Source organism: Anabrus simplex, chromosome 1, assembly GCF_040414725.1.
Source record: "Anabrus simplex isolate iqAnaSimp1 chromosome 1, ASM4041472v1, whole genome shotgun sequence".
NCBI classification, from domain to species: Eukaryota; Metazoa; Arthropoda; class Insecta; order Orthoptera; family Tettigoniidae; genus Anabrus; species Anabrus simplex.
Window position 1 is genome coordinate 1,026,358,375 of NC_090265.1, and position 16,393 is coordinate 1,026,374,767.

At 38.7% G+C, this 16,393-nt stretch overlaps 1 protein-coding gene across 1 annotated transcript in view; it reads right to left on the reverse strand.

Moving 5' to 3' along the window:
- LOC136857856 (uncharacterized) overlaps positions 1 to 16,393 on the reverse strand; it is a 162,252-nt gene that overhangs the window by 95,114 nt on the left and 50,745 nt on the right. Inside the window, exon 7 of the mRNA XM_068225178.1 lies at positions 1,199 to 1,258. Within this exon, the coding sequence (XP_068081279.1) occupies positions 1,199 to 1,258 (60 nt within the window). The remainder of the gene's footprint in view (positions 1 to 1,198; positions 1,259 to 16,393) is intronic.

The window sequence follows — 16,393 nt, forward strand, 5'->3', positions numbered from 1 at the left end:
GAAACATCAAGGATATCAAATCGTGCTGGCACTGACATTTGAAATCGGTTGTAGTGTTTAATATGCAGTAAATTTGACTGTCGTTTTCAATTTCCTCTCGTTTACACGTACATTTCTGATTTTCAATTTTTTAAGGGCATGCCCTTTCTTCTCGTTTCAACTCCTGTAGATACCTCAGTAAACTCAAATAATAACACGGAATTTTTTAGCTTCCTTTAAAACATCGTAAATTTGTCAATAATAGAGAGCAATCGGTATAGAATGTTTTGGCTCAAGTAATATGGTGGCCACGCTCATCCATATGCTTCTACTCTTGCAGCACGTAGGTGATGTGTTCTATCTTATTATGTTCTGGTTGGCTGGCACTGGTGGTTTCACTGATATAGTTAAGGAAACAAAACACGGCTTCAGCGAGCGAATGCATTGTTGTATGTGCCGCCACCTCTCTTTGTCCAATTGAGTGAAGTCCCTCCAGTGCCGAAGTGAAAGCCACATACCTCCCATGTAATATCAACAGCAAATGGCCATAATTCGCCCGCCTGCCGATAGGTGCACGTCAACGTGGCGAATGTGATATAATCAATTTTTAAAAAATGTACAAAATTTGTGGTTTCAGGGTTTTCATTGTATTTTTATCATAAAGCAGACATAACAACTTATATTTGAGACCAATTTGAGCTGTTGAAACGGTATCATTTTCTGAATATCGCTGTGAATAACGTAAACAATGTCCGCCGCCGTAGCGTAACGTTTAGTGTTATTAGCTGCCGTCCTCGAGGGCCCGGGTTCGATTCGCGGTACCGCCAGAAATTTAAGAATGGCAGGGGGAATGGTATGTGATTGTAATGGTACATGTAGCTCACCTCCAATGGGGGTGTGCCTGAAAAGGGCTGCACCACTTCGGGATGAGTACACGAGTTTACTTTTACCTAAATAATAGGGATTTTTATATAGGGATTAGTATTATATTACTATTATTATTATATTTGTTTTGTGCAAATATATAGTCCAGTTATCTAAGCAGCATAACTAATCTTCCGATACAAAACACTGATCAGGACTTACTTAATGAAAGTCAGGAAGTGTAATGCTTTTATTTTCACCCTGGAGCAAACATGTCTTATTTCATAGCTTATCACAGTATTAGACAGATAAGGATTTAATTCGTATATGCTCTGTTGAGTGTCAGAATACTTACTTGAAGTTTGTTCGGAGGTTGGTTGAGTAGTGCCTGTGTTACCATCGACAGTTCCATAACCTGTAAAACAGATATATCTAAGTGTTGTTATTAGTTCAACAATTTAGAGGTTGTGTGTTAACATTGACCATTATATGGCAGCAAATTATTTTGTGTGGCTTTGTGAACGTTCTAATGTCACCCGCTCCGGAAAACAGAATAAGGGCGAGAATGGAAAGCGTGAAAAAAAGGGCATTTGACTAATTCATATAAGCTGTGTGCTGATACAGTATGTGTACAAGCTGCGCGGTCTGAAGACGGCGAGCGTACCTTTTACCTGGAGGCGTCTGGTTCGATTACCGGCGAAGACAGGGATTTCTACCTAGATCAGAGACTTATTAACGTTCAATCAGCCTACATGCAAACAGTTGAGGAGTTACCTGACGGTGAGTAACGGCACCGGTCTAGAAAGCCAGGAATAACGGCGGTAAGGATTCGTCTCGTTGACCACTTGACACCTCGTAATCTGCGGGCCCTCAGACTCAACATAAGTCATTTTGTAGGCTAAGGTCGATCATGGGTGTATCGCCATGGGGTTCCAATTTCGTCTTTTTGTGGACTGACCTAAATTATTTATTTTTATTGCTATTATTATTAGTGAATTTAAAATCACCAAATACACAAATTCAAAACGTCAAAACGAGAACCCTAATGCTTAGGTATATAATGTAGATGGGGACTCATTTTTAATAGAAAATTAATCATTTTTCATACATTACCAAACTAGAACCCGAATCATAAATATCAATAGAAGTTGGAGAATGCCAGTAAATCAGATTGGCCTGGCTAATCCGAATGTATGTTATTAGGAGACAAATACTTAGTTGAAGCCTCGTAGGAAAATGGCCGAATACCAGTTGTTCAGTCATCTGTAATAACATATTAGAGATTATAATCTCAGACATTGGAATCTCAGGGCTGAAATCCTAGATAGCCCTTATTAACACTAGAATTCACAATTCGGAGAGTTTATTTTTTAACAATATTGTATCACGGGAAGTTGGAGTAGTTCCAAGAAAATTCACACAACTTACATATACGTTACTAAGAATGGTTGTTAATTCCCTTCCTTTCATTGTTATAGTAAAGGGTTGTCCCGGTAAACCTGTGCGAACTTTCCTTTTCGACAAAAATCAGATGTTCTTCAGACTCGATTATGTACATTAGATTGTATATTGGCGACTAATCTATCTATATATATAGCCTATAAAGGGTTTGGTCTGTACATTGCTCAGAATTTGAAAAGAATGGTATTTCTGTATCGGTCATGTCCACAGTAACAAGGATATGCACTTTTTACTTTTCCGTAATTTCTGTCTGTCTGTCTCTCTATCTGTTTGTCTGTATGTATGTTCACGTACCACGAGAAAATGGCTGAAGATAATTTAATGAAAATCGGTATGTAAAGTCGGGGGATCAGCCACTACAGTCTAGGCTATAAGTCATTTTATTCACGCGAAGTGAAATGGTGTTTAGAATCATATTTGTATTATTAGTTGTCCTATCGATAAATCATAAGTAAAGATATATAGAATTAAATTTCCGATCATTTATGTCTTATACATTTTTGCCTAACCGGCTATGATAACAGAGATATACATTAATTTGTACTTTTGTGGCTAAGTCCATATCAACGCAGAGCCACGAGAAAATGGGTTAACAGAATTTAATGAAAATCGGTGTAAGTTATTGTGTCTGGGATTAAGAAACTACAGGCTAAGCTATAAACAATTGTTTCTACCCTGGATGAAATTGTAGTTTATGGGAAAGTGCTTAAAATTTAATTTTTAAATACCTACGTTATTGATCCTTTCGAAAAACACTACATATAACACTATAACCTCAGTTATAGAGAATATAATTTCCGATCATTTATGTTTTATTCAGTTTTACCGTACCGACTATGATAAGAGTGGTATTTTAGTGTCGGAAGAAAACTAAATATGAAGGCCTAAAATATCGAAAGCGCATAACATTGAACAACAATAACATTACATTGACCATTGTTTGTTGTGATGTTCTTTGTCTCTTATGCTGCCACTCAACTCCGATAGATGGGATTACTGCTGCGTACCGAGTACAACAGCCTGACTGAATATTGGCGGAAATATTTGGGGAGTTAGAAAGAGTTCTTCTTTAGCTTGCCATTCCTCTGGTTCATACATTTTCTGATACTGCTGACACGTAACACACTGGTTCATTATAGTATTTCAGCTATTCGATCCCTACTCTGACGCGCTGTTTTGAATGAGCAGTGTGCACACTTAAAGCTAGAGGTTCCCTTAGAATCAGTCGTATGACCTGGTCTAGAATTACAAATTATAGCACCGCAATTTACTAAACAACTCAAAATTAAACCTTAAAAAGAGCCGTTTCTTAAGAAAAGCTTCTTCCTCTTCACTTTTATTAAAGTCTTTCATTTTATTCGAAATTAACAGTGAAGGGAGGATTTGCTTCTATGTCATATAGATTTTTCCGCCGCCAATGTATTGAATTCATATTTTCCGACTCATCGGATACTCATAGGGAAAAGCTGGTATTCTCCACTATTCGACACTCCCCGCCAAAAAAAGACGTGAAATGTTCACGAATCACGACTGTCTACGGCTTGGTCATTCCAGCTCTGAAACGTTGGACTGTTAGGTCGGCAGCGTACTATTGTTCGTTCAAAGTGGGAAAATGTGTGGTTTTCCATTTGATCGAGTATTTCATATGAATGCATTGCTTCTAATCGCACCATTCCTACAGACGTCATTGTAATGACCTATGATCATTTCAGTTGGGAAAACCAATAAGACAGTCTTTATGAGGATGTAAAAAGGCAGGTGGGGAGTGAGTGTCTGCCATTATAATGAAACCTCCCCAAACTGATTCTGTCTGATGGTAGGTAAGCGGGCCTACGATTACAATAAAAATTCCCTAAACCAGTCTACATATGAGAAAAGACGTTTGGTGACTTCCCCGTCGCGTTTCTGGGGTAACGTTAAGAGCTAGGCAATTTAATGCAATCTTGTTCACAACGTGTACATCCTAGCCTAGAATTCTGTATACAATGCAGAATTCCGTAGCGAAGCACGAGCGCGTCAGCTAGTAATCCAATGTCTAACTTGTTCCATTCTTGTTTCATCTTCCTAGAACTTCCTTTCATTCAACCATTCTCTCACAACAAAGTTAATTCGCCTTTTATTTATCAGAAGTTTACCATCTCTTCTCCCTCCGGGTCGCATTTCATGAAATGACATTGTTCTCATCCAGCTTGACTGAGATGCACTGATGATCATACACATACATCTCACCATTCAACTGCTTTATAATTCCTGTAGTCTCAAATTGTGTTAATCTGATTCTAAACTAAATACAGTACATATTGAATACTCGATCGTTAAAAGATAAGTAATAAATACCTCAAACTACAGAAAAATATTATCACTTGCAAGCTTCAAGAGAATGTGAAAGCACATGTCGTGTTTGTCGCGTAAATGCTAACAAATCTACATCATCTTAACCCTCTCATGCATGGTGTCCTCATATGAGGACATCCGAATTTTTAGGCATGAATTAGTCCCTGGAGTTTCCAAAGACGGAGGTAAAGTTATTAAGATATTATTTTAGGTTGGTAAGAGTGGAAAACAACAGTTTTAAAAAGAACCAGTTGGTGGCAGCATTTAATTCGCATTATTGAAAACATGATATTCATGGTTCGCCATTTTTTGAGAAGTGATCATAGTTTCCAGTTGTTTTGAGCTGTTCCTATCTTGAAAATGCCCTAGGTATGTGCGTAGTTCTTCATTTTGTATATTCTACTATCATTACGAATATAATTTAGCTTATTCTATTTTATAGTCTTTACACAATATTGGTATAATTTGGGCGTCCACATATGAGGACATCATGCAACAAACTACCATGTGTTATTTTTGAGGTTAGCTTGTATTCTCAACTGCTTCAGCCAATATTTATTTTCCAGGATTCTCCAAATGGTTTGTAATGTTATCAGATGAGCGAGTGATGTTTGTAGGACAAGATTATAGTAGTTTACAAAATTCCCACCAGATAGCAGCATTTAACTGATTGCATGAAATAATCAGTGTTCGTGTTTCTCTAGTGTCAAACAACATACTAGATTTACTTTGAACTGTTTCACCGTCTCAAGCTGTCTCAAGTAGATATTTAACTTACAATTTTCAAGAATGTATTACAATTGTAAAAAACCAAACCCCATGGCACCACAGCGGTTGAAGAGACTTGGCCCACCAAGCGACCGCCACTCATCCCGAAGGCCTGTAGATTACGAGGTGTTGTGTGGTCAGCACAACGAATCCTTTCGGCCGGCACTCCTGGCTTTCTAGACTGGGGCCGCTATCCCACCGTCAGTTAGCTCCTCAATTCTAATCACATAGTCTGAGTGGACTTCGAACCAGCCCTCAGGTCCAGGTAAACGTCCCTGACCTGGCCAGGAATCGAACCCGGGGCCTCCGGGTAAGAGTCAGGCACACTACCCCTACACCACGGGGTCGGCATTAAAATAGTAATAGCAATTATTATGAGAAATTATTGCATAACCTCAGTGTAAGTTTTGTGCTGACGTGCCTCTTATCACAGTATTTCTCAGGATAGTTACCATATGCTCAATGGCACAGTTGTAAATGCTTGGTTACTATGGAAAATGGACTGTAAGACCCCTATCGACCTGCTCTAGGACTGATCTTCAGTGGTGAGGCAGAAGAAGCACCACGGAAGAGGGGACGGCCACGCACAAATGACCCATCACCACCACTCAAGAAACAGGCTACACATACTGTGCCTGCTGAAAAGAAGATGGATGGAGTAGGACACTATCCACAGAAAACAAGGGCTAGAAATGCTAACAGGTGCCGTGACAAAACTACGCAATAAACCCAGTATATTTGTGGAAAATGCAATGTACCACTATGTCCAGAGAGCTTTCAGACTTTCCATACCATTGCCTGAAATATGAACATGTGAAGTACATCAGTTACATATAAATGCCCCAGTAGGACCAGTGTAATTTCGCTGTACTCATACAATTGCCTCAGATGTAAAAAGTTCTTATAAGTACTAGTATAATAAACCAAAGTAGTAAATGTATGACTTGTTGACATTATTCCACTAAATACTAAAGTATGGTAACTTCGTTTTGTGTTTTATGTTTGTATCATCTAATAGGGTCATTTTAACCAGGAAAATTACATTACAATATTTTTAAATTAATTTTTCTTAAATTCATTCAGGAGAGGGTGAAAATGGTGCGATAGAAATAATCTTCGTGTTTTTGGAAAATTCATAACATGCTATCTATAGGGGCTCAAGAAAATCAGACGGTGTAGTCGGACATTACTTCCAGCTACTTAAATCTAACACTTCCGATTATCGTCCACGTTAAATCTACCCTGACAATTGTTGATGACCTACGACGTTCAAATTGTTCTATGTATGAAGACTGGAGAAATTTTTTTCTTCCCACCTTCCCTACCTCTACATTCCCTAAATCTGCGAGGTTTTGGAACCAGTTTTATTTCTCCACTTAGTGGAACTAAGTAACTAAGTTTTGATTATCTCATTAGTTTAACCCCTTACAGGAATGATAACGAGCTGGTTGTTTGTCCTATGATATAGACAACTGTACTCTATTCACCTTCTTGCAAATAATCGATTTACTAGTATACCATCGTACAGTTTTCCCCCATCGTTCGAGTTTGAATCAGAAATATTATTTGGATTACGAATTGATCGAGCTTCGTTGTCTCAGTTCGTCAATGGAGGAGCGACTGTACCACGATTCCAAGTTCACAGATGCAATCCACCATGAAATTCGATTTTTGAAATGTTCGAATATGTTATCAATCCATACCAAGCTCCTAGCGTGTTAATTATATTTAGTCGTGTAGTCCATTTCTCTAAAAAAAAAAAAATTAAATTAACTCAGCCGAATTATCTACCCCAGAAAACAAAAAAGAGTGTAAACCGAGTGTTGAAAATTGGTAAGAAGGGCGCGTAGACAATACCACTTTGGAAGGCCTGCAATGCGGTAACTGATTTTTTTTTTCTATTTGTTTTACGTCGCACCGACACAGATAGGTCTTATGGTGACGATGGGATAGGAAAGGACTAGGAATGGGAAGTAAGCGGCCGTGGCCTTAATTAAGGTACAGCCCTAGCATTTGCCTGGTGTTAAAATGGGAAACCAAGGAAAACCATCTTCAGGGCTGCCGACAGTGAGGTTCGAACCGACTATCTCCAGATTACTGGATACCGGCCGCACTTAAGCGACTGCAGCTATCGAGCTCGGTATTCGGTAACTGAGACCATTGAAACTTGTGCTAAATACTTCCCATTCATTGCGTGGATTGACGATCATGGTGTTGCAATGAGGTTTAAACATGACTTTATTTCAGTGTATGATCTCTTTTTCATCATCTTATGAGACATATCTTTAATTTGTCGCCTGTCATTGACCTTCCATTCTTAACTACCGTCATAATTATTTGAAGTGTTGTAACTCATCATCTCTCTCCTATTGTTAGCGTCAAGAGATGATTTGTTACATGTGTAGCAATCTCACCTGTGCTAAATAACACCACTAATGAATGAGTCATGTTCTGTGGAGACAGTAGTTAAGAAAATTATTAAGATCATAAGAGATCGTAAATGTAATAGTAATATTTCTATAGTACTTGAAATAATGCGTTCCATAGTACAATAGCTACAATTTGCAATATAATGTACCACCATGAATATTCTTTTAGGCAAAAACTGTTAGGGAATGAATTTTGTTTCTATTTGAATTGAGTCCTGGACTTGTTACAGCCATCAAGGAATAGTAAAATTTTGGAAATATCTCAAAAGCAAATCGGGAACTTCAACACTCTATAAATAATAATTTATAAAATACCTCACGCGTTGATTTCACATTCCCTTTGAGAATTTCATTGTGATATTCATATAATTCGGTGTAATGTTGTTGTTAAAATAGCAACGTATATTCTACTAGCCTGGTTACAAACATGGCCATTTCCCTTTTTTACGGAATAAATTATACTTTAATTCTAACAGTACTTGCGCGAGCCTCCGTGGCTCAGGTGGCAGCGCGCCGGCCTCTCACCTCTAGGTTCCGTAGTTCAAATCCCGTTCACTCCCTGTGAGATTTGTGTTGGACAAAGCGGAGGCGGGACACGTTCTTCTCCGGGTACTCCGGTTTTCCTCGTCATCTTTCATTCCAGCAACACTCTATAATATCATTTCTTTTCATTAACCATTCATTAATCATTGCCCCAGAGGAGTGCGACAGGCCTCGGCAGCCGGCACAATTCCCATCCTCGCCGCAAGAAGGGGCCTCATTCCATTCCTGACCCGGTCAAATGACTGTAAACAGGCTGTGGATTTTCATTTTCTAATAGTACTTGCCATGGAGAAACAGTTGTTGCCCTGTGGTATTCCCGAATATTGCCACCAAAAACAACGGCTATCTTCGTAATCACTTTGTGGCAGATACCGCCAGCTCCAGATTAGCAAATCAGAGAGAGAGCTGTATTCCGTTACGTCATTACTGAACAGCCGATTTCTTACCTCGTGCCAATGGTACAGAACTTGTTAAAATAGCACAACGGGAGTAAGTAGGGTGACAGAATATTTGATATGGTACAAAAGAAACATCGACGAAAAGGAATTGACTGCATATGTTGAAGGAAATGGCGAGGAATGAAAACATGGTTGTATGAATAATGTATGAAGAACATGATGATGTGTAAGTTATCGATATGGTCTATGCTGGAAAATGGGAAATAAATTAATAAGAAGGCACTGGCGTACACGGTTTGGCGATGTTTTACTAAAATAAGCTCGCAAGGATATCTTGAATGTATCGAAATCACTGTCCCCCGCAGATGGCCAACTTCTCTCAATGTGGTCCGTTGTTAACATCAATATCCTTCTCATCCTTTGATGCATACTTCTTCCCTCCATTTCCCAATGACTCGACTTATGCTAACACGTTGATCCCTGCTCATCGAGCAAAGTCGCCATCGGAGGCGTTCTGGTCCATCATATCGGTGTTGTTGATGTGCTTGTAGGGCTGTTTCTTACGAACAGGTGGCTATCTGAGAACGTATAGCCTATTAGGTTGATCTTCCCACGGAGCTGTGTGGGTCGTTCAGTGATTGACGGACAGTGGTAGGTCTGTGACACTTTGCTGTCTCGTTTGTGTAGTCTGGATACACATCGATAAACTATTTTGTAATATTTGTGAATTTTCCACTATTTTTATGTATCTTCCGTAGATTATTTACTTCAGAAAGTAGACAAGGAATTACATTTTAAAACGGGAAGAACAATTTGAGTAATTAACTAAAATGTGACCAAATATTTTTTTAAAGGCCTGTGTAATAATATTGATTACTTACTTGATGTTGTATGTGCTGTTGATTTGCTCGTATGAGTAGAGTCATGAGTTGTTCCGTAATCTGAAACAACATATCCCAGATTATAAGGCGACGAATGTTATAACACTGTTTCAGTTCTTGACAATAAATGTCAATCAGTGAAACGAAACATTCTATTGTGCCTCGGAAGTAATAGGTGTGTACACCACGTTCCCTGTTCGGGAATTTGGGCAAGAGATTAGAAGGAAAGTCGAAGATAAGGAGATAAGGATATTATTAATTAACCAAGATTTAATCAACTTCGTTTCATATATCGTCGCTTTACCGCTAAAACGTTGTATTCCACAAAGCTCTTCCTATCGATTATTTTCCTTAAGAATGGTCACGCCTCCCAGCCACGCATGGATATGCAGTCCATCAGAACAAATTTTGTTGTGTTCATTTTCCTATGCCAACGTGTAAAGGAAAATTAACCTTACTGTACCGTACTATAGGAATATGTTTGCATTACGTATTTACGCACTCCTAGTGTATAATGTATGTAAGGTTCATTTTCGTTTGCTGACCAACATAGGAAAACGAACACAACAGACAGTGTTTTGATGGACTGCATATCCATACGTAGCTGGGAGGCGTGACCAGTCTTAAGGAGAATAAAGGATCGGAAGAACTTTGTGGAATACAACGTTTTACCGGTGGAGCGACGATATTTTAGTAGTCTACTTACCTGATATTCCATCTCCTGGAGATTGTGTCATGCCGATAAAACCACAGGTTGTTCTGTTTTCTATAACTATAGATCTCTATAGAGTTTAAGGCCCTAAATCAAAACTGTGAGCCACTAATCAATCAAAGAGCGTTAACTAATACTCTTCACAGCATATTTATTTTACTGTGTAGTTAACCGAATTCATGCATCGGTGCTTCACTAGAGAATTCTACATTATACACAAAAGTTGTATGTGAAGTAGTCTACACGTTTGTAAGATTTAATCAAATTGCATGGCTCTTTGTCTTACCCGAGAAACACCCTGATTTTCCTGAATGAAGCACAGCCTAACTTACCTTTAACCTTTAATCTTTCAAATAATGAAAAGAACTTCGAAATCGTCAGGTTACTTTATTTATTTACCGTAGGCCTATGGGTTTTAGTGGCGAGAGTGTACGAGGACATGTTAGACTCGCTTGAAGCAGGTTTTTATATTCGGCTCCCATGGGTGACCTGCGTATCTGGATGTGGGGGGATGATGATGATGATAATGAGGTAGATAAAGGCTGAAACCCGGTGTCCGCCACTAGCCTAGTCCTGTCGAAAAATACCAAGGGGTTTACATAAATCTTTATGTTCCCATCCGACGGCCGAATCACCATAAACCGCGTCATATGACCTCACTCCATATGAACACTGCGGAGAGGTTTAGAACTGAATCCAGGATTTCTTCACGCAGTCCAGTGATTCGAAATTGTATACCACCACCTCTCCTACCCTGACGGTCAACATCCTGATGGTCACATTTTCTTCGGCCAGCAGGACACGAACCGGCTAACCACGCTGACATACCATTATAGACCTGACGCCTTAACCATCATGGCCGCCAGGCGGGCTTATCGCTCCGATACGTCCTGAGATTACACGTTACATATAAATAAACTCAACGTCCCTCTTTAACCTATTAGTACTCGTACAATCAGTTTAGCCCGGTACTTCTGTAATCTCTATGAAACTTTGTCACGGCGCCTGAGTGTCAAAGAGTATACGATGGTTTGAATAAAACACAACCAACAAACAGTTCACCCAAGACCAACTACAACATAATATCGGACCGCAATGCAGAACGCAAAATGGCGGTGGACTTGGGCCGTAACTTTCAGTGTAGTTTCGCTGTCTGTTGTGAGATTAGAGGAAAATGATGCTATATAAAATACTTACCACTGGTAATATTCACAATATAAAAAATTGACACAAACTGCATTTCAAAAGTTAATAACCGCGAAATGATGTTGCTGTACCGTACAAAATAAATATTAAAAGCATAAATAGATGTTCGACCTTTGTCCATAATATTACAACCACCGAAGTTGAAAATGAAAACTTTTACCAGCATTTATCAGTAAATCATGACATGTAAAATGCATTAATGTAAGAGCACAAAACACCAATACCAATACTTTGAAATACCATTCTCAGTTAGAGTGAATTACACTAAAGTACTTCATATGTTGATATAAAGTTGTACTAGTATATTCAAAAATATCGGCTCAATATCAATGACACCACATAACACTGGCGGCAAAAACCATACCTGAGCTGCTTCGTTACTTTCTGACAAATGTCATTATTTCGTATTCCGTTAAATTTACTATTGGGCGTTACCTCTCTTCGCCGGCCCCGTGGTGTAGGGGTAGCGTGCTTGCCTCTCACCCGGAGGCCCCGGGTTCGATTCCCGGCCAGGTCAGGGATTTTTACCTGCACCTGAGGGCTGGTTCGAGGTCCACTCAGCCTACGTGATTAGAATTGAGGAGCTATCTGACGGTGAGATAGCGGCCCCGGTCTAGAAAGCCAAGAATAACGGCCGAGAGGATTCGTCGTGCTGACCACACGACACCTCGTAATCTGCAGGCCTTCGGGCTGAGCAGCGGTCGCTTGGTAGGCCAAGGCCCTTCAAGGGCTGTAGTGCCAAGGGGTTTGGTTTTGGTTACCTCTCTTCAAATTTTTGGTCTAGAGATTCTTAACAAAATGTCTTCGGGAAAGTTAATCGACAGAATGTTACTATTAATAAACATCCTCTATAAAAATGATGAAAACGATAGTAATTTCCGTAATGAAGAACGGTTATATACAGCATAACCCTCATTTCCAAATTTTTAAAAAAACATGAAATGGTGTTGCTGTATCATCTAAAAATGGTATTAAAACACAATAACGTGTTCGACCTACGTACCTAACCCTAAAAGCAGAAAAATTGAAAACCACAAACTTGTATTCATATTTATGAGTAAATCATGAGAGTGTAAAGTGATTAAAGAAAAGCTTCCAAGTTATCCCACATTTAATGACTATTTTCAAGAGACACAACACATTCGTCAACGGTATACGTAGTTTTTCTCACTTAACTGAATTCCTAAAGCACCTTTCATTTTATGGCATTAATCAGTACCAGGAAAAGTATGAAACATTGTAACACGGGAACATAAACATTGACATTAGACACTTAAGGCCCTTCTTTTATCAATAGAACGAAATAGCCCTAAAAAGCATTTCTTTGTTACAATGGAAGGGAATCTTTCGCCTTCTCTGGTAATAAACCAGGTATAAATATATTTAAAATACACCAGAGAATTACAAAGAGCTATAAAGTAACCACGGTGAGTATATCTAACCTGTTTTCTGGTTAATGATTTGTCCCTAGGAAATCTAAAAGTTGTGGTACTGGCAGATTTATAATGAGAGGGACAATAAGTCAGAGAACATGTATGACCGGTATGACCCATTTTACGTACCTATCATATTTATTATTAATAGTTAATAAGAGCATACAAATGTACACAGAGAATTATGGATGGTTAGTCTCTGCTATAATCTAGTAGGGTTCTCTTGCTATTCTTGCACCAGGAAAAGTGATGTTTGTCACAGAACTGAACACACAAACTACATAAACAGTTTTGTTGCGTTCATGGTATTTCGTAATCTTGCATATTCTGTGGCGGAATCCATGTATCGCCAGCCTTGTCAGTGCAGAACGCATGTCGTGGTTTTGATTTGTCCATCCTCTGTCATTCATGGCGTCTGTAGAGTAGAATTTTTTTTCTATTTTCGTCCGCTTGTCTCGTCGGAGGGTCAGTATTTACCTCTCTTGACTAGCGGATGGCAGCATTAAGTGACATCTCAAGATCACAATGAAGAAGGTTTCTCTTGCACGTTCATATGCAAGCCTTGAGGGCACCCCATTTTTTGCTATTCCGAGGGCTCTTTTTAAGGAAGCGGCCTTTTACTTTTCCTATTGTCTCTATATCTTCGATAGTTCGGAATTCCCAAATCAGTTCCAAGCCGTACGTGATAATTGGTACTGCTTTAGCTTTGAACAGAGTCATAGCAGAATTCAAAGAGAGCCCCGTTATATTCCTCCAATCGTACATGGCTCTTATTGCAGTAGTTGCTCTTTCCTTGATGTGGATCCTGCATATTGTTTCTGATGTCTGTACAGTTATTCCTAAGTGTTTGAATGAATTTACCAGATCTATTTGTTTAGTTTCTAGGAATATCTTGTCTGCGGCTGGTACCCTACTCACGTTTTCGACAAATCATACATATTATATCCTCCTGGTTTATGACGAATTTATTGTTTTCATCCCAAATGCTCGGTTAGTTTAAGGCTTCTTGAAGGTCAGCTTTGGCCTATGAACCAAGGACCATGTTATCAGCGTACATATAGAATGACACCGATTTCAGATTTTCAATGGATTTTACTGCGTCAGATGTGGCAATGTTAAACAGGGAAGGACTAATTGGGTCACTTTGAAGTACTCCATTTGTTTGAAGGATTTCTTCTGATGTACTTATTCCGTCGTTTATCTCTATTTTGTTTTGTGATAGGAGGTGTCCTATGAGGTTTATAATTGCCTTGTCTTCTGGCATGGAGTCCAGTTTATCCATAGTATGTTCCTGACCAACATGTCGAATGCCTTTGTAAAATCTATTAAGACAGAGTAGTATTTGCCTTTGGGGTGTTTTAAGGCTCCATGAATGTCTTCTTGTAGACATTTTATAGCCTGTAAGGTTGATCGCTTCCTTCCAAATCCTAATTCATGCTCTGGAATTTGATGGTCAGTGAAGTTAGTTAGTTTATTTGTTATTGTACTGGATAAGACTTGAGCAATCCCTCGGTATGAGTTTGGGTTGCCGGCTTGCCCTTTACATAATGCCTTTATTCTGGATTTCCTCCAGTCCTCGGGGATTTTTCAACTTTCTATACATGTGTTGAACATTAAGGTCCATATATTTGCAAGGTGTTGTGCCAATTCTTTCAGTACTTTTACTTATTCCGTCAGGTTCAGTTGCTTCTCTGTCTTCCCTATTAAAATTTTTGCTTTGACTTCTTCTACACTGCTGGGAGTAAATGCATGGTTGTATTTATATATTTGTCGAACGCTATTTCTATGTTATCTTTGTGCAGCAATCGATTGAAGTGATTTTCACAAACTTGTACGTGAATCAATCTCGGAGATTTCTTTAAAAGCCTTCTTAGAACAACGGAAGGATCTTTCATAACTTCCCCTGCTTCCTTGGTTGCATTGTTTATTAGGTATTTTGTTTTTTTAACTTTCACCAAGTCCTTGTATTTCTTTGTTTGGCGTAGTAGTTTCGGGTACCTTCTGAGTTTGAGATTTTTGCTTCGCGAAGGGCATTTAGAGTAGTTTCTCTGAAATGGAAACATTCACGGTCAAACCATGGTTTAGCTTTTCTTTGTCTGGGTTGGATACTTGCATCATGTATAACTGTTGTAATCAATTTTAAAACTGAATCTATAATTTTTTCCCTTATTAAAATTTCGCGTGTTTCATTGTTTGAGTGCTGTTTTCTATGATTTCTCCATCCAGTTTTATTGACACCCCTGATTCTGCTGTATTGCGCTTAATCTGTAGTGTTCCCCATATTTGGAACATTGTTCAAATTTTGATGCGTCTGCGTAGCGGTGAGTTAGTGTAATTCCAATTGATGATTATGCTTTCGACGGAAAGACTTTTCTTTCTATAGAAGACAAGGTCTATTTTGCTTGAGCTTTTGTGAGAGATATGTGTTTTATCTTCCTTCCTCTTAACTAGATAAAAGCCTTCTGCTTGAATGAGTTCTAGTACTACTTTTGTTTTGTTGGATTGTGGGCCAATTCCGTTATTGACATTTGAAGCATATTTGCAAAGAAACCAAAGAGAATGTAATCATGGCTCCAACCGCTGTATATACGCGGCCCAAGGTAGCAACCATTTTGTCATGTATCGTTATATTATGCATTCATAACTTAACAGATTTATTGCAGCAAATAATTAATTAACATTAGAATCATTCACTGGAGAGTGCAATCAGGGATAATGTTCTCTTGGGACAAAATAAAGTGTGGTATCTGTCATATTGTTCATGGCATAGTTTACAAATGCATTCAGTACCTGGAGAGTAAACTATTATTGTCAAACAGATCTTATGGTGAAAAACGTACTGCAAATCTCTTGACCGTGTGGTGCAGTTTATAATACGCGCATTTTCATTTCGATGTAGAATACTATCGAAATTTCATTCTTATTTTCCTTGAGCTCAAGAAGTAGTTGCGAATAATTTTCTGTCAATGGTAGATGCCGCTCTCTTCGTAAGTCTATGAAGAATGATTTACTAGCCAGTTCATAAGCTAGACGTGTAGGGCTTTATTTATATCTGAAGAGCAGCATATATACATATGTATATGTATATACAGATTCAGGTCTGATAATATTGTAATTGGTCTTGCGTTTAGCCCGGTAACTTTATAGTCTCTATGAAGCTAGGTTATGGTGCCTGAGTGTCAAAGATGATATGCAATGGTATGAACAAAATATGCCCAACAGAATAATACAATGGTAAAACTTTTTGTAACCCTCACCAGGATAAATTAACATAATAAGCATGGCTGACGGTGGGGCGAATGGACTCTGTCATTGGTTGAAGATTACGCCAATGAAACGTTGTTCCCATAATTCAAGACAGAGAGAAGTTATGACCAACGTACGC